Source organism: Clarias gariepinus, chromosome 9, assembly GCF_024256425.1.
Source record: "Clarias gariepinus isolate MV-2021 ecotype Netherlands chromosome 9, CGAR_prim_01v2, whole genome shotgun sequence".
In the NCBI taxonomy this organism is placed as follows: domain Eukaryota; kingdom Metazoa; phylum Chordata; class Actinopteri; order Siluriformes; family Clariidae; genus Clarias; species Clarias gariepinus.
The window spans coordinates 2,330,838-2,346,504 of NC_071108.1; the positions used below are offsets into that span (position 1 = coordinate 2,330,838).

At 38.9% G+C, this 15,667-nt stretch overlaps 1 protein-coding gene across 1 annotated transcript; it reads right to left on the minus strand.

Annotated features, from left to right (window-relative positions):
* Nucleotides 1–1,710: 1,710 nt before the first annotated feature.
* LOC128530435 (dynein regulatory complex protein 11-like) lies at nt 1,711–11,688 on the minus strand. Its single transcript, XM_053504388.1, has 19 exons — nt 11,643–11,688; nt 10,151–10,478; nt 9,390–9,509; nt 9,132–9,323; nt 8,840–8,911; nt 8,060–8,265; nt 7,641–7,725; nt 6,581–6,700; nt 6,416–6,491; nt 5,650–5,756; nt 4,833–4,916; nt 4,679–4,746; nt 4,243–4,325; nt 3,856–3,963; nt 3,554–3,753; nt 2,894–2,980; nt 2,598–2,775; nt 2,256–2,494; nt 1,711–1,982 (listed from the first exon to the last, which is right to left on the minus strand). Exons 1-19 carry the CDS (start codon nt 11,651–11,653, stop codon nt 1,866–1,868), a joined length of 2,481 nt encoding a protein of 826 aa, XP_053360363.1. The 5' UTR covers nt 11,654–11,688; the 3' UTR covers nt 1,711–1,865.
* Between the last annotated feature and the right edge of the window lie 3,979 nt (nt 11,689–15,667).

Here is a 15,667-nt window from a genome sequence, read left to right on the forward strand (position 1 = left end):
TAACTCATAGCCTTAATACACTAAAGTAGTATGTGAAGTTTTGATTCAACAGACTTTCACGTTTCATACATTGGAGGATTAGAAACCAGTATGTCTGTCTGTCTTTTCAGCCAGGTTACATCACAGCATTTGTTTATTTGCTCATTCAGCACTTTCTGCCCCAAGGTGGGTGTGGCTATATGCGTCACTCAACAGAATCAATTAACACGATAGTTTACTGTGCATACACAGAAAATTTGGAAGACTCAGAAATGACCGCCATGCACCTACTGTACAAGCCGCCACAATTCTCAATACAACCACACACACACGGAACAGTGTGACACGTCATGGTTTACTCCACATGAACGGGATGTACATTCTAAAAACTGAAGCTTTCGCCATAAATTGAATCAAAATTTTGAGTTGAACTGAAGTTATAAACAGTTTTGTGCCGGATGATAAATAAATTATACTGTGCATGTATCAAACTGTGGGCGCGTCATAAACTGACCGCTAGATAGAATTTAACTAAACTTTTTCAATCCTTAGATCTCTGCGTGAAGGTTAATCTGCACCATAAGTGAAATCAAAATGTTGAGTAAAAGTGATGTTATGAACATGATATGTGTGGGATTTAATAATCTACTAATCTATTTAATAATCTACACCTGCACCAATAGATATTAATTAGAGAAGCTAGAAAAGCTGAAATAACAGCGCTCTCCGAAACTACCAAAACAAAATTACCGAACAGGGAGTGTATTTGGCTGGTGACAAAAGAAGGACAACTTAGTGTAAACAAGGCGTAAGATACTCGACCTTACAGAATGGGATTTCTTTGTATTAATAAGTTAGACAGAGAGTTCTGCTGTACAGAGAGACACACAGACATGGACGTGGGCTTCAACCTCAAATAATAATCATAATAATAATAATATCACTGATTACATTAAAAAAAATACTAACTCTTCTCCGGTCCAACGACAGGTACTTACACTAGTAATAAGTATAAAAGGCAATTAATCAACACTGGAGACATTCTTAAACAACTACGTTGTGATTTATTTGTAAGAACTGAAAATACTTCAGAAGTAGGAAACTTTGTGTTATTTATCACAAGAACTGTAAAGTCTAACAGGTAAATAATAAACACAGTAAAACAAGTATTAATGTACACTTGTATTAACTTGTAGTAACTTTAATACAGTATTAAAGGTATAAATTCACCTAAACGCATTTAAACAGATTTTAATCATATGTTAAGTATTACGTTGGACTCCTTCAGGTAATTAATCAACACTGCTGTCTGTGTTCATTCAGTATAGTGAGACTTGACTTTATACTGTTAGAGCATCTGCTGCAGGTGTTCATTCAAAACTCTAGTCAGGCGGTTTTAATGTTATGGCTGATAGGTGTAACAAGCATCAACTTATTTAATGAAACCTTCATAAATCCCAGACGGTTAGACCCATGACTATAAAACTTTGCAGGTGGCATCATGCTTCACAAACCCAGCACTGTGGACAGAGCACATGCTTAAGGGGGCGGAGCTACGTAAAGTGTGACGGCTTACAGAGTATACTGTAATAACACATCTTCATCAGGATAATAAAATGCTGCCAGCTTGTCAGACAGGTGAGTAGATTCCCTTTGGTTTCTGTTTACCTCCCGGAAGCCTCTCTGCAACAACATATGGCCACCCAGGAGCTCACCTGGGGCAGCTGCACATATCCACCATGGAGCTGATCCAGCTGTACCCACCCCATGGAGCTGCTGCTGTACCTCTCCGTCCACCACCGTGTCCCACCAAGAAACCAGCTAGACGATCTGTTGTGCGTTGGATATTTTTATTGAAAAACAAAGGTACGAATGCCACATGGATTTTACTTCTTCCCTTTTTTCTTTTTGTCTTTGCCTCCTTTATCTGCTACTTTCTCTGTGTCCGCCTCTGAAACAACTTGCGCTCTCTTCTTACCCATAGGAGTCTTCCCATACCAGACCTGTGAAAAAAATAAAAACTGTCTTGTCTGATCTGAACACCTGAAAAAGTGCTAACAAGAACTGTTTAACATCACTCATGTGGCCAGATTATTAGGCATGAACGCCCAGTAGAAAAATTAACGAATCAATCTCCGAGACTTCTCGTTCTTCTGAGCCACGTTAAAAACTCATGACGGACCCATCATTACCACTCATTTCATCTCTACATTCATGGCTCTTTATTAAAAAAAAGATCCATGAATAAATAAAACATCCATCCGTCTCTGCATTACCTTGAAGGCTTCCTGTTCCTTTTGGGACACAGGGTCGATCTTGGAGAGAGCCGGGACGAAATCGGTGGCGATCAGTGGGCGTTTAGCGAGCCGCTCAATGCGCCACTCCGTCAGGATGCCCTTCACCATGCGTACCATGTCACCCTGCGTGCATCCATCTGAGATCCTAGCCAAGGAGCCGAGGTCCAGGTCGCTGGTCACAACGCCTCCGTTCCTCTGGATCAGTTCCTTCCACATGACTACGAGAAAAAACACGCAGCACCAATTTAATGCTTTTATTAAAAAACATCACAATACTGTATTGCCTCGATACCTTGCTTGGATGTGGTTCAGATCACATACCGAACCTTGAGGCGTAGTCCGGCCGGGGTATAAGGATGATCTTGTTGTAAAATCGACACAGAGCTTTAACGTCTGCATTGGCTGGATTTTTTGACGTACCCATGATGAGAACACGGTTCTCAGCTTTGATCGATTTAAGGATTTTAAGTAGATCTTTCGTCAGACGCTTTGGCTCTAACTGTAAGTACAGAAAAAAGCAATCTATGCCTTTTAACTTTAAACACTCAAATCATATGTATTCATTCAATTAAAGCTAAAAACATTTTATAAAACAAAGAGCGATTCCAAACTGTTACCTCTTTATCCTCCTTTGGTACTTTCTTGTAAAACATTTTTTCAGCATCTCCGATCCAAACCACAGACGGCTGCATTAATCTGGCAACCTGGAGACGATGCATTTAAATTTACATGTATGGTATTTAGCAGACGCTCTTATCCAGAGTGACTTACATTTGACTTCATCATCACTACGTTATTTCCTTGTATTTTTATGGAATACAAACAACAATCTTTATTTTTATTCATGAAATCAAATCTTTATTTGCACACGGCTGGGTTGTAAATGAATGTGAAAGCATTGCAGCATAAAGAATAAACATACAGTGATCTGTCCATTCATCTCTGAAGGTTCAGTTTTTATAGTCTACTGTCCTTTTCTTGGAGTACGCCATGATGTGTCGCGCTTTCGTTTCTGTTTCTTTTGCACACGGTAAACTATCATGTTGATTGACTCTGTTGAGTGATGCATATAGCCACGCCCACTCCAAGGGAAAAATTCATTATTCTTATTCAACAGAAAAACATCAGGGTCTGGATAGAAGTGTTACTCGTCCAGATCTGGACTGTGTTCCGCCTTTTAGTGATGCCTGACTTAGAATAATAAACTAAACATGCAAAACCAATCAATCTTCTCCCACGTCCTCTTAAAGCACTTATCTAAGACAAAGTGGCTTCACCTTAAACACCATGTGCAGCATCATATCGAGCCCAGGCTTGCCAGGATATTTTCCCACCAGGTTTGAAGCGGAAAGGTCAAACAGGTTAGCTCCGGTCTCCTGACAGACAGCATGGACTAGCATCTTCTTCCCCACTCCTGAAGGCCCCACCAGGAGTATGGACTTTACTAGAGGAGCTTTCTCATGGATCGCCTGGGAACCTTCAGCAAGAGCGAGAAAGACAGTGTGAGAACACGTGAGAGAGAGTTTAGTTTTGCTTCCGAGCAAAATGAACAGATCAGCAAACAGACTGAACGCCGTACCCAGTGGCAAGACGGCCCAAAGAGATATAACCTGGCGCACGTCAGATAATGAAGGCGTGGGCTGGATGTCGGTCTGCCTCAGGGTCGTGCCGAGGTAGCTGTACTCTCCTGTGATGTGAACACATTAGAAGAATTGATAAACGCTAAGAAAGGATCAAGCGTCCCAAAAAGTGTCGCAGCGCAAAGATCGTTAAATGTTGGAACAAACGTTTAAAATTGATAGTTATGTTTCAAAATATGAGAATAATGAAATAATTTGGCTACACAGTTATATTATATAACACAGGCTGGTCATATCTCATTGTCTTTATCTTGCAGCTAGTCAGATGATAGATCTCTCACTAAACACCAACACACTGAAGGAGAACGTGTGAAAAATCTTCGTACCTATGAACTGGTGTAGTTTTACATCACGCACTGGTTTGAGCAAACCCTGCACCACCAGCTCCTCATACAGCGACTGGAGGCTCCTGATGGAAGACAGATTTCAGAGCTGCTTCATTATTTTGATTCATATGGACTTAATTAAGTAATAAATTAATAGCAGCTATTGTGTTTCTGTAAGGCGACATGTGTTTATGTAACATGTATGAAAGGAGTCTCCAGTGTCAGTATACCGGAGTTTAGCGCATTCCCAATACCATGACGAACTGGGATTTGTTCATCAAGACAAAAAAATATATATAGAAGGTTGGTAAAGAAGCTTCTGTTTATAGCTGCTATAATGGGAAAGATAACAAGAACTTCTGAAGCTATAAACAGATAAAAAGTACCAGAACTCATTCTTTAAGACGGAAATTGATGGAACATAGAACTAAGTTACCGTTTAGCTGTCAGGTCTATTTCTTTCTTCTTCTTCTTCTTCTTTCCCTTCGATGTCTTCTTCCTCTTCTGTGAATAAAGCAAAATAAACACATTAATCCCGCAAAGCAACCCTGAGCTCTGGAGAAGAGCGTGTATATAAAAGCGATCAGGACCTTTCCTCCAGCCTTGCCCTTGCCTTTACTCCCTTCAACAGCCACCTTCCAGTCAGCGAGCTCCTGTCTCATCAGCTCGTCCACCTGAACACACCAGCGCAAAGACGTGTCAGGACGCTTTTTTACCGTCACTTTAAGCTTCAAGCATGAGTTATCATTAGTTTAATAAAGGATAAATGTTACCGCTACAGGTATAACATCGCAAAAATGTAGAACTCTCAAAATGAGTGTATTATTATTATTATTATTATTATTATTATTATTATTATGGTCAAAAACAACCAGAAAAACATGTGATCAGGTGTATCTGTGCTATTTCTTTGTCCTTTGTCTTTTTAGCTCAGTTATGTTTGTACTGTATACGTATTTAAAATAAACTAAAATTTAGTTCATCTTGTTGCCTATTATGTGCTATTTTATAATTTGAAAAAATATACTTTAAAACCTCCTGGGACCCTGCGTCCTCATGTGGACAGTTATACAGTCTCCATATCAGGACGCAGGGTCCCAGGAGTCTCATGTTTTGGGTGATGATGGACAAACAGAGTCTCATGTTTTGGGTTCGCTGCACTTTATACCTCATTCTGTCTGACTTGGACCTGTTGTCCTCACTAGTAGACACTTTATAGCATCATCTAGTGGTAGCAAAAGCACAATACACTAATTAGTAGAAACACAAGAGGGTGTCAAACTTAGTTTCCTGTTTAAAGACACTGCTTGGATTTTATACTCATTATGTCCTACTGATCCCGAATATTGTATATAGGAAGAAATTAAAATGCACGTGAAATTAAATCTCTTAAGATGTTAATTCAACCTGCAGTCTTATTTCCGCCTCGATCTCTTTCCTCTTCTCCTCTTTAATGATCTCAGCTTCGTGTCTTTGGCTGAAGTTCTTGGACTCGTCACGGTTTTGCCAGACATCTGTGTGTGAGGACAAAAAGCTTCTCTTAATTAAAATTAAGGTAAAATAACGTATTTCAGGGAAGAGAAATGGAGAAGTTCATCTGCACTGAGACATAAAGTAATATCGTGATGTCACGTTTGGGTAATGAAAAAAAAACAGTAAAACACTTTGTTTTCTCTTTTTATCATTTGAATTAATTTGTGAATAAAGTATTGTGTTATATGATCCTATCTGAAATTTTAACTTCTTTTTTTTTACTTCTTTTTTATTAAAATCCTTTAATGATCTTGATTGTCGTTCAGATGAAACTCGGCCACTTTAGATTTCACATGAAAAGACATAAACCTGAAAAAGAGTATTATTCTAAAATGCAAAATTAATAAGATATTGCAACATGAATTTAATATGGTTAGACGCTACAGATTTTTTTTTGTTTTTAATGTTTTTTATACGCTTCTTACACCAATTTTAGTATCAAAAATCATAAAAAAATATAAATAATTAGTATTTTAAATGATTATTGTTTGAAGCAACAACATAACTCAGTCACTTCTACGTTGCATAAACTTTAGAAGTAGCTTCTTTGGTCACACATTCTGTGTTTTATATATATATATATATATATATATATATATATATATATATATATATATATATATATATACATGTGACTCACCTGTAAATGTTGTGTGTCCATTCTGTAGCTCGGACAGAAACGCAGACGGCCGCAGTATCAGCCCGGGATCCTCCTCCTGTATAAACAGACTAAATATCACAGACTACACTCCAAACACTCCACAGCAGTAGAACCCTCCAGAACACAGAACCAGATCACACACACCTGTTGTTTTTCTCCTTTCTTGGGTTCCTTTTTCCCTTTGGCTTTTGGCTCCTCCTTCTCTTTCTCTTTTGGTTTTTTTATTTCTTCCTCCACTTCTTTAGCTTCCAGCTCTTCCATCACCTTCAGTCAGGTTCAGTCAAAAAAAAAAAAAAGGAAAAAATTATAATAGTACACTTAAATAAGGTCCACAATCCACAATAAACAGATAAAAAGGAGGGGGCGTGTTGTTCTTTAATGAACAAATAAATCAGTCTTAGACACGCTGCTGTATTATAAAAGAAACTCTTTGATCTCTTGGAGACGTGATGTTCCTGGAAACAACTTCAGGGTGGAGACGGGAACCTCACAACCTCACAACATCGAAACTTATTAGCTGTTACTGTTTCATGATTCCTGACTCGTGACAAAACTCATTTCCTGCTAGCTTTAGTCATAGTGTGTGCAGCCAATATGGATCTTTATCTGGTTATGTTCGTGTTTCATGTACAGTAATAACACACTGTACATATTAATGCAGCAACTTTTCGGTAAATAAAGGTCTGATCTTTATTATGATTTTGATCCTTAGGTTAACAACTGATATTTTACCAAATCTGATGCAATACCACAGAATTTAGTTTTTGTTAAAGGCGGGTTTATAAACGGTTGCCAATACCACTAAATCTGATACAATATAAACCTCTGAATCTGACATATCATGATATGATTCAGTTCATGAGGCAGTGATTTTATATTTTAAGATACAATTGAATCTAATATAAAATGATGTAATTCAGTAGTTGAATTACTTTTAAATCTATCTTACGTTATAATTCATAAGTTTATGATGAAATGTGATATTTTTAATGATACTACACAACCTGATACGATCGAAATCAATTCCTAAGTCACCATTTAAATATTTCAAGAAACCAATGAATTTCATTAATTCCCTTTATATATATATATATATAAATCAATAATAATTGACATGCAATTATACCCTATATATAAATCATCTATTATTCATTTAAGACCTAATCTTGAGCTTAATCTTGTACATAGCTACACACTTATTTACCTGCTCAGGTGTTTTATTTGCAAAAATGCTAGACGAGCCGCCGTCTTCCTCATCGGGATATTGTGGAAAGGCCCCGGCCGTATCACTGATCAGAAAGAAGACTTCAGATACAGATGTTCAGCACATAATAACATATGGGCCAGGGGTAGCTCAGTGGTTAAGGCATTGGACTACGGTTTGGAAGATCCCAGGTTCAAACCCCACAACCACCAAGTTGCCACTGTTGGGCCCTTGAGCGCGGCCCTTAACCCTCAACTGCTCAGATGTATAATGAGATAAAAATGTAAGTCGCTCTGGATAAGAGAGTCTGCCAAATGCCTAAATGTAAATGATTATAGGGGGCGTATCTATGTGAAATCTTACATTAAATCATTACTCACACACATTTGGTTCAAACTTTGCATGATCTAATCACTCACTGGCTCTCGATGAACCACTGTCTGATCTGACCCTTCATCGTTTCCTTCATGTCAGGACCCTCGGTCTCTTGCAGAGTCTCAGTGATGGAGATCGTAGCTTTGTGATAATCCTCCTCAAGCTCCTCCTGCTTCTTCCTCCTGATGGCTTTATTGTCTTCAGCGAGGACGACAGCCGGGCACGGATGGACCAGACTGGGCTTCACGGACTACAACAAGCACAGAGACTTGAGAGTGCTGACATCCTCACTACACAGGGCCACAGCTACCTCTACTGGACATTTATAATAATAATAATTATTATTATTATTATTATTATTATTATTATTATTATTAGTATGTCATTAATTGTGTAATTATCATATTTCTTATGAATGTATATAATATAATTTTTACAAAAAAATATTATGAGATATGATAGATAGATAGATAGATAGATAGATAGATAGATAGATAGATAGATAGATAGATAGATAGATAGATAGATAGATAGATGAATTAAAATAAAATAAGCCAATATTTAGGATTATTGCATGATACAGCTAATAATTTAAGAAGTAAAAAAATAAATAAGTAAAAGCTAAAGCTGGCACCATTTCAATTTTCTTGTTTTCAGATTTTTCACATTTTATTTTTCTTGTTAACAATGACAAATTGTTAGGATAATAATTCATTTTTAAAAACAGCTTAAATCTAGATTCCTCTTTGCATCCATATTTTATGAAAGATGAAATGAAGTTTTTTAAAAAAACAGCTTCGCAAATTGCCAGATGTTGAGCTCACCATGCCCAGAACAATCATCTCTTCTTCCTTCTCCTGCTTCGTCCTCTTCCTCTGTAAGTAACCTTTCCATACCTACAGACACAGACATCCAGTGAACCACAGCTTTATATTTCCTCTGTACTCATGAAGTTCTACAAATCCTCTTAAACTTCAGTCTCCGTCTGTGCTGGATTCCCTCTCTCTCTCAATTTGCTCCAAGTGTTCAGATCTACATTATCCCAGAGTGGGCGTGGTCTACACCAGACGAGTTTGATGTGCATGCTGCGTGTGAATTGTGCTTCAGTTACATCACCTTCTGGATTTGAACAGCAGCCTGTTGCTCTGTAGCTTCTCTGAGATCCTCGTCCTGAAGCTTCTTCTGTATCTCTGCATCCCTGTGGATCTGCCGCATGATCTTGGTCCTCAGGCGACCCTGCCGCGCCCTCTCCGACACCTGAATGATCCTGACGGCCTCCTCCAGACTCGGCATAGGAGCTGCATCGGGCTACGAGAAATACCAAAGGTTTAAAATCAACATGACAAAGGAAAGCGAGAAATACCGTCCACATACTTCTGGTTCCTCCACTATTTCATTTTTCTCCAGAATGCTGGCGAGAGTGGCGGCTCGCTCCTCCAGGACTTTACGCTGTTCAATAATGAAGTACTTCGGGATTGGAATCTCAAGATCTTCCTGAAAACAAAGACAGAAATAAAAAAAGGGAAAAAATATTACAATGGATATAAATTAATTAATTCATAATTCAGTTTAAGGAGCGATTTATGGAGCTCGGTTGCTTCATACTAAGGTCTCCAAAAAAATCCATAAATTGCATTAAATAAGTCTAGACATTCATTCAGGACAAAAAAAATGGCGCCCCTAGTTGCCATAGTACCCCTATGGTGCTGGTGTTGATACACTGCAGTGGCTGAACCGCATTACTGGAACTTTTAGCTCTCTGTATGCTTTGTTTTTTTTAAAGTTTTTTGTGTTTGTGGTTAATGCAAATGTCTCATAAACAGCCTTGGAAAATCATGATTGACTGAGTAAAAGAAAATCAGCCTTCCCAAGAATTTTGTTCTCTGGCAAGAACATTTACATGCAACTTTTTTTCCCTTCTCTTCCACTTGCTCGAGCTCACAGATGCCCCTGTAGAGACATGATTAATGTGGGAGCACTACAGTGAGTACCTAAGAGAGCTCAGCCAGTCTGCTCTCCGGCTGCGAGAGGTTACAGCTTAACCCGGGAATCGAACTAGCAATGTCCGGATAATAGGGCGAGCACTTTAACACTACGCCACTCGATGAACACTTTATCCGGGACTACAAACTCACTGGGGTCAGTTTCAGTTTCCGGATAACATCGTCCAAATTATGGTACTCGGAGTACTCCTTCTCCACCATCTCATTCTTCAGCTCCAGGACGCGACCTATCACTCCATCTAGGACGTCTCGGATCAGCCTCCTCTTCTGTGGGTGGACGATCTGATCGTAGGCCTCCTCCAGCTGCCTGAAGATTTGGACATAGCGTACGTACAGGGTGGCGACGCGCTGGAAGAACACCACGCGGTCTTTCTCTGGCTGTAAAGGCTCGGGCGGAAGCTCCTGGCTCAGGAGATCATTGAGTTCCCCATGAGCGTCAGTCCAGAGTTTGTTATATGTGCTGCAATACACAAGTGCAGTCAAGTCTATAACATTCATTACAACAAGAGGATGGCAAAACTTCTTACAGAAATGTGCACTACATTTTGTTGTCCAACTTCTAAAAGAATTAAATCACTTAATCACACATTAATATATAATATTCATTAAGAAATGTAAATAGACACACAGAGAAATGTTATTTGTTTATAAACTCATTGACTGAAGGCCACATTACATGTTTTGTGCATTACACAGTAACCTCCAGGCGGCAGTAAGTTGTTGGTGGGTCACTTTCTGCCATTACTGATCACTAACTTTATTGTGATATTGAGACATAATAAAGATTTCTGCTGTATGTGGACCTGACTAGCATTTTATCCTGGTTATTACAGACCTGTATAGTTACAGTACAATGGAGGAAGTGTTAGGGTTATACATTTGAGGGGGGCATACCGTACTTTTTACCAAAGTAATGTTGTCATTTTTACATCTATCTAATACACAAAAGCAGAGAGTCAGCCTTTATTTATCACATATACATATATTACGTATATACATCTTTACTCATTGCATATCCCAGCTTCTTGTTAGTAGGCAAGAGGTCAGAGTCAACCATTGTGGAGCCCGTGGAGCAGAAAGGGTTCAGGGGCTCGAACCACCGACCCTCTGAACAGTAATTTAGAGCATTAACACAGAGTCACCACCGCCCCTAAAAAGATTCGGTTATTTCTCACATGTACCTTACAGCACAGTGAAATGATTTTTTCCACATATCCCAGTTAGGAAGTTGTGGTCAGACTGCAGGGTCCGCCAGAATACAGCGCCCCCTGGAGCAGATAGGGTTAAAAGCCTTGCACAAGGGCTCAACAGCGGTAACATGGTGGTGCTGGGGCTCGAACACACAACCTTCCAATCAGTGACTCATTTCCTCTCTTACTCACTTATTGTCATCTATACGGTCTTTGGACTGTGGGAGGAAACCAGAGTACCCTGAGAAAACCCAGCAAGAACATCCATACTTCAGGCACACAGACCCAAGACGGGGAATCAAACCCAGAACCTGGAGGTGCGAGGCAACAGTGCTAACCACTACGCCACCATGCTGCCTATATAGGCCCACTATATATATATATTCTATATATTCTATATATATATAGAATCATCCAGACTGCAGGATACTGACCTGTGAGACATGGTGCTGTTTGAGCTTAAAATGAGATTAACGCCAGCTGAAATAACCGGTTGTCAACTTTGTATCTTTGCAAAAAGACAAGAGAAGGGCGTCAATTATGACGTCACGACACGTCATGCGTTTTCATTCCGCTATACGTTGTGGGAAAGATCAAAGAAGCAGCTCACGCACTTTATTCATTACGTGCTCAGACATTAAAAGAGTTCTAAAGTAATCAGAAGCCGCTGGCAGCGCGTGAATAATGCAGCAGCGCGTGAGTGAGCGCGCGCAGAGGTGAGGTGGCGCAGGTGTCGGGACCAATTAAACTGTTAGATATGAAACATAACAACCATAAAGACATGAGGAATATTTACATACATGATTGTTTTTAGCCTAGGCAGAGTGTGTTAGGTGACGGAAGTGTGTGTGTGTGTGTGTGTGTGTGCACACCAGGTCGGGAGTTATGATAATGATGCACTACAGCCAGTTTGGACCAAAGTGATGGTGATTATAATGAGGAATATTCAACTTTAACAACAAAAAAGATTCCTAAATGATCGTGTGACATGCAATGGCTCAACAATGCGTCCTGGAGAACCTGAAAGACTGTTGGGAAATTATTCAGTCATAAAGCACATGGGAAATGAGAGGGGAAACAGTCACATGTATATTATATATGCAGAAGCTTTGCAAATTACTCCAGGAAAGATGGAGGGCCACAAACCATCAAGCAAAGCTGAGCTTGTTGTTTTTTTGTTTTTGTTTTTTGCAAAAAGAGTTTGTATAAAGTTACCCAACAGCAATGTGAAAAACTGGTGAAGAGCCAAAAAACGCATGAAAGCTGGGTTATTCCACCAAATACTGATTTCTTAATGTTATTTAGTCAAAGCCTTAACACAATTTGTTTACAAATAATTTGTTTATTATTTGCATTTTGTTTTATTCAAGCTCCGCAAATACTAGATGGTGATGTTGTTATTTTCTTTAAATATACACTAGTTATATTTTAAATTTAAATTAAATTTATATATATATATATATATATATATATATATATATACACACACACAGTGGGATGCATAAGTTTGGGCAGCCTTGTTAATCTTTAATTAATAAATTAGTTAATTTCCTGTATAAATCATCAGTTGTTAGGATAAAAAAAATTTCAGTTAAATATATCATATAGGAAACATACACAGTGATATTTAAGAAGTGAAACGAAGTTTATAGGATCTACAGAAAGTGTTCAATAATTGTTTAAACTAAATTTAGGCAGGTGCATAAATTTGGGCACTGTTGTCATTTTATTTATTCAAAAACCTTTAGAACTAATTATTGAGACTTAAATTGGCTTGGTAAGCTCAGTGACCCCTGACCTTTATACACAGGTGAATCCAATTATGAGAAAGAGTATTTAAGGGGGGCAGGTTTAAGTTTCCCTCCTCTTTGAATATTCTCTGAAGAGTAGCGACATGGAGGTCTCAAAACAACTCTCAAATGACCTGAAAACAAAGATTGTTCACCATCATTGTTTAGGGGAAGGATACAGAAAGCTGTCTTAGAGATTTCAGCTGTCTGTTTCCACATTTAGGAACATATCGAGGAAATAAAAAACCACAGTCACAGTTCAAGTTAAGGCTCGAAGTGGCAGACCAAGAAAAATCTCAGATAAACAGAAGCGAGGACTGGTGAGGACAGTCAGAGTCAACCCACAGACCAGCACCAAAGACCTACAACATCATCTTGCTGCAGACGGAGTCACTGTGCATCTTTCAAATATTCTGCGCACTTTACACATGGAGATGCTGTATGCGAGAGTGATCCGGAGGAAGCCTTTTCTCCTCCCACAGCACAGAGCCGCTTGAGTTATGCTAAAGCACATTTGGACAAGCCAGCCTCATTTTGGAATAAATTGCTGTGGACTGATGAAACTCAAATTGAGTTATTTGGGCATAACAAGGGGCGTTACGCATGGAGGAAAGAGAAAACAGCATTCCAAGAAAAACACCTGCTACCTACAGTAAAATATGGTGGTGGTTCCATCATGCTGTGGGGCTGCGTGGCCACTGCAGGGACTGGGAATCTTTGTTGTGGGACGCATGGATTCCATTCAATATCAGCGGATTCTGGGGACCAATGACCAGGGATCAGTGACAAAGCTGAAGCTGCGTCGGGGACGACCCTAAACACTGCTTAAAATCTACTAAGGTATTCATGCAGAGGAACAAGTACAACGTTCTGGAATGGCCATCTCAGTGCCCAGAGAGCTGTCCATGCTCAGAAGCCATCAAACCTGAATGAACTAGAGATGTTTTGTAAAAAAAGAAAGGTCCAAAATACTGTACCTTCAACCAGAATCCAGACTCTTATTGGAGGCTATAGGAAGAGGCTGTTATTTCTGCAAAAGGAGGATCTACTAAATATTGAGTTCATTTTTTTTTTTTGTGGTGCCCAGATTTATGCACCGGCCTAATTTTGTTTAGACAATTATTGCACACTTTCTGTAAATCCTATAAACTTTGTTTCACTTCTCAAATATCACTGGGTGTGTTTCCTATAAGATATATTTAACTGACATTTTTATCGTTACAGGAAAATCATGAAGATTAACAAGGCTGCCCAAACTTACGCATCCCACTGTATATATATATATATTCATGCCCATTCATTCTGTTGGTCAGGCACTGATGTTGGATGAGAAGGTCTGGCTCACAATGTCCGTTCCAGTTCATCACAAAGCTGCTCGATGGGGTTGAGGTCAGGTCCCTCTGTTTGGGCCGGTCAAGTTCTTCCACACCGAGCTCATCAAACACTGTCTTTCTAATCCTTGCTTTGTGCACTGGGACTCAGTCATGTTGGAATAGAAAAGGGCCTTCCCCAAACTGTTACCACAAAGTTGGAAGTATAGCAGTGTCCAAAATGTCTTGGTATGCTAAAGCATTGTGATTGCCCTTCCCTGGGGATAAGGGGCCTGATTGAAACACCTGAATTTCATAATTAACAGGTTTGGACAAATACTTTTGTAAATAAAGTGTGTGTGTGTGTGTGTGTGTGTGTGTGTAGTTTGCATGTTCTCTCCCAGTCCAAAGAAATGTGGTGAGGGTTGACTCACATGTCCAAATTGCCTGTAGTGTATGATTGAGTTTGTGAGCGTGTGTGTTTATTCCCTAAGATCATAAAATATTATATATTTTTCTGCTCCAGTCGTTGTGTATATTTCTTTTCACCGTCTGTCTGGTCAAACCATCAGATGGGGTTAATAGAACAGATTAAAGATGCGTTTAAAAGTTTGCATTCATTTTGTTTAACTGATTAAAATAATTCGATAAAAATGTTGTCTTTGCCAGGAAAAAAAAATCCATTTTATTTACTTATGTTTAAAAAACAGACAGATAGGATTTCAGAATCCGATATCTTCAGGACAGAGGTGTTTACATTTCAGGGTTCATTTTTTTTCATGCTTGCTTTCCTTCTTTCTTTCTTTTAAAAAAAATTAAAGTAATTGTTGACAAGGTTATTAAATATCTATGGAAGGGGTCTCCAGTGTAGTTTGAGCTACAGTAGATCTTCTATTGGATCATCCCACAGGGCGGGAGATGTTCTCACTGTTGGTGGAAAAGATGGGACAAACTCAACACATATCAAATTTATGTCTGATCAGTGAACAATTTTTTTTTTTTACAAAACTTCTATATAAGTAAATCGTAATTGTCCGAAAATGTCTGTAGTAGAAGAATAAAACCCTTTATGGTGTGTCTCCAGTCCATCACATCACACCACCCTACTGCTGATGCAACAGAGTGTTTTATTCCGATTCCGAAATGAAAGTGTGCTGAAACATAAAACATGTTTAATCCAGATTTAAATCAGGGGAGGAGGTGAACAGAAGGCTTAGGGGGGATCATAAGACTTATATACACACACACACACACACACACACACACACACAAATCCGTCCAAACTCTCAAACTGGTTCTCTCTGCACACCTTAAGGAAAGAATGTTTTTATATATATATATATATATATATATATATAT

Excerpts from the sequence above, each read along its gene's own strand:
- LOC128530435 (XM_053504388.1), bottom strand. Across the intron at positions 9,324-9,389 it reads AAATAGTGGAGGAACCAGAA|CCCGATGCAGCTCCTATGCC; the intron begins GTATGTGGACGG and ends TATTTCTCGTAG. Across the intron at positions 4,326-4,678 it reads ATAGACCTGACAGCTAAACG|GAGCCTCCAGTCGCTGTATG; the intron begins GTAACTTAGTTC and ends GTCTTCCATCAG.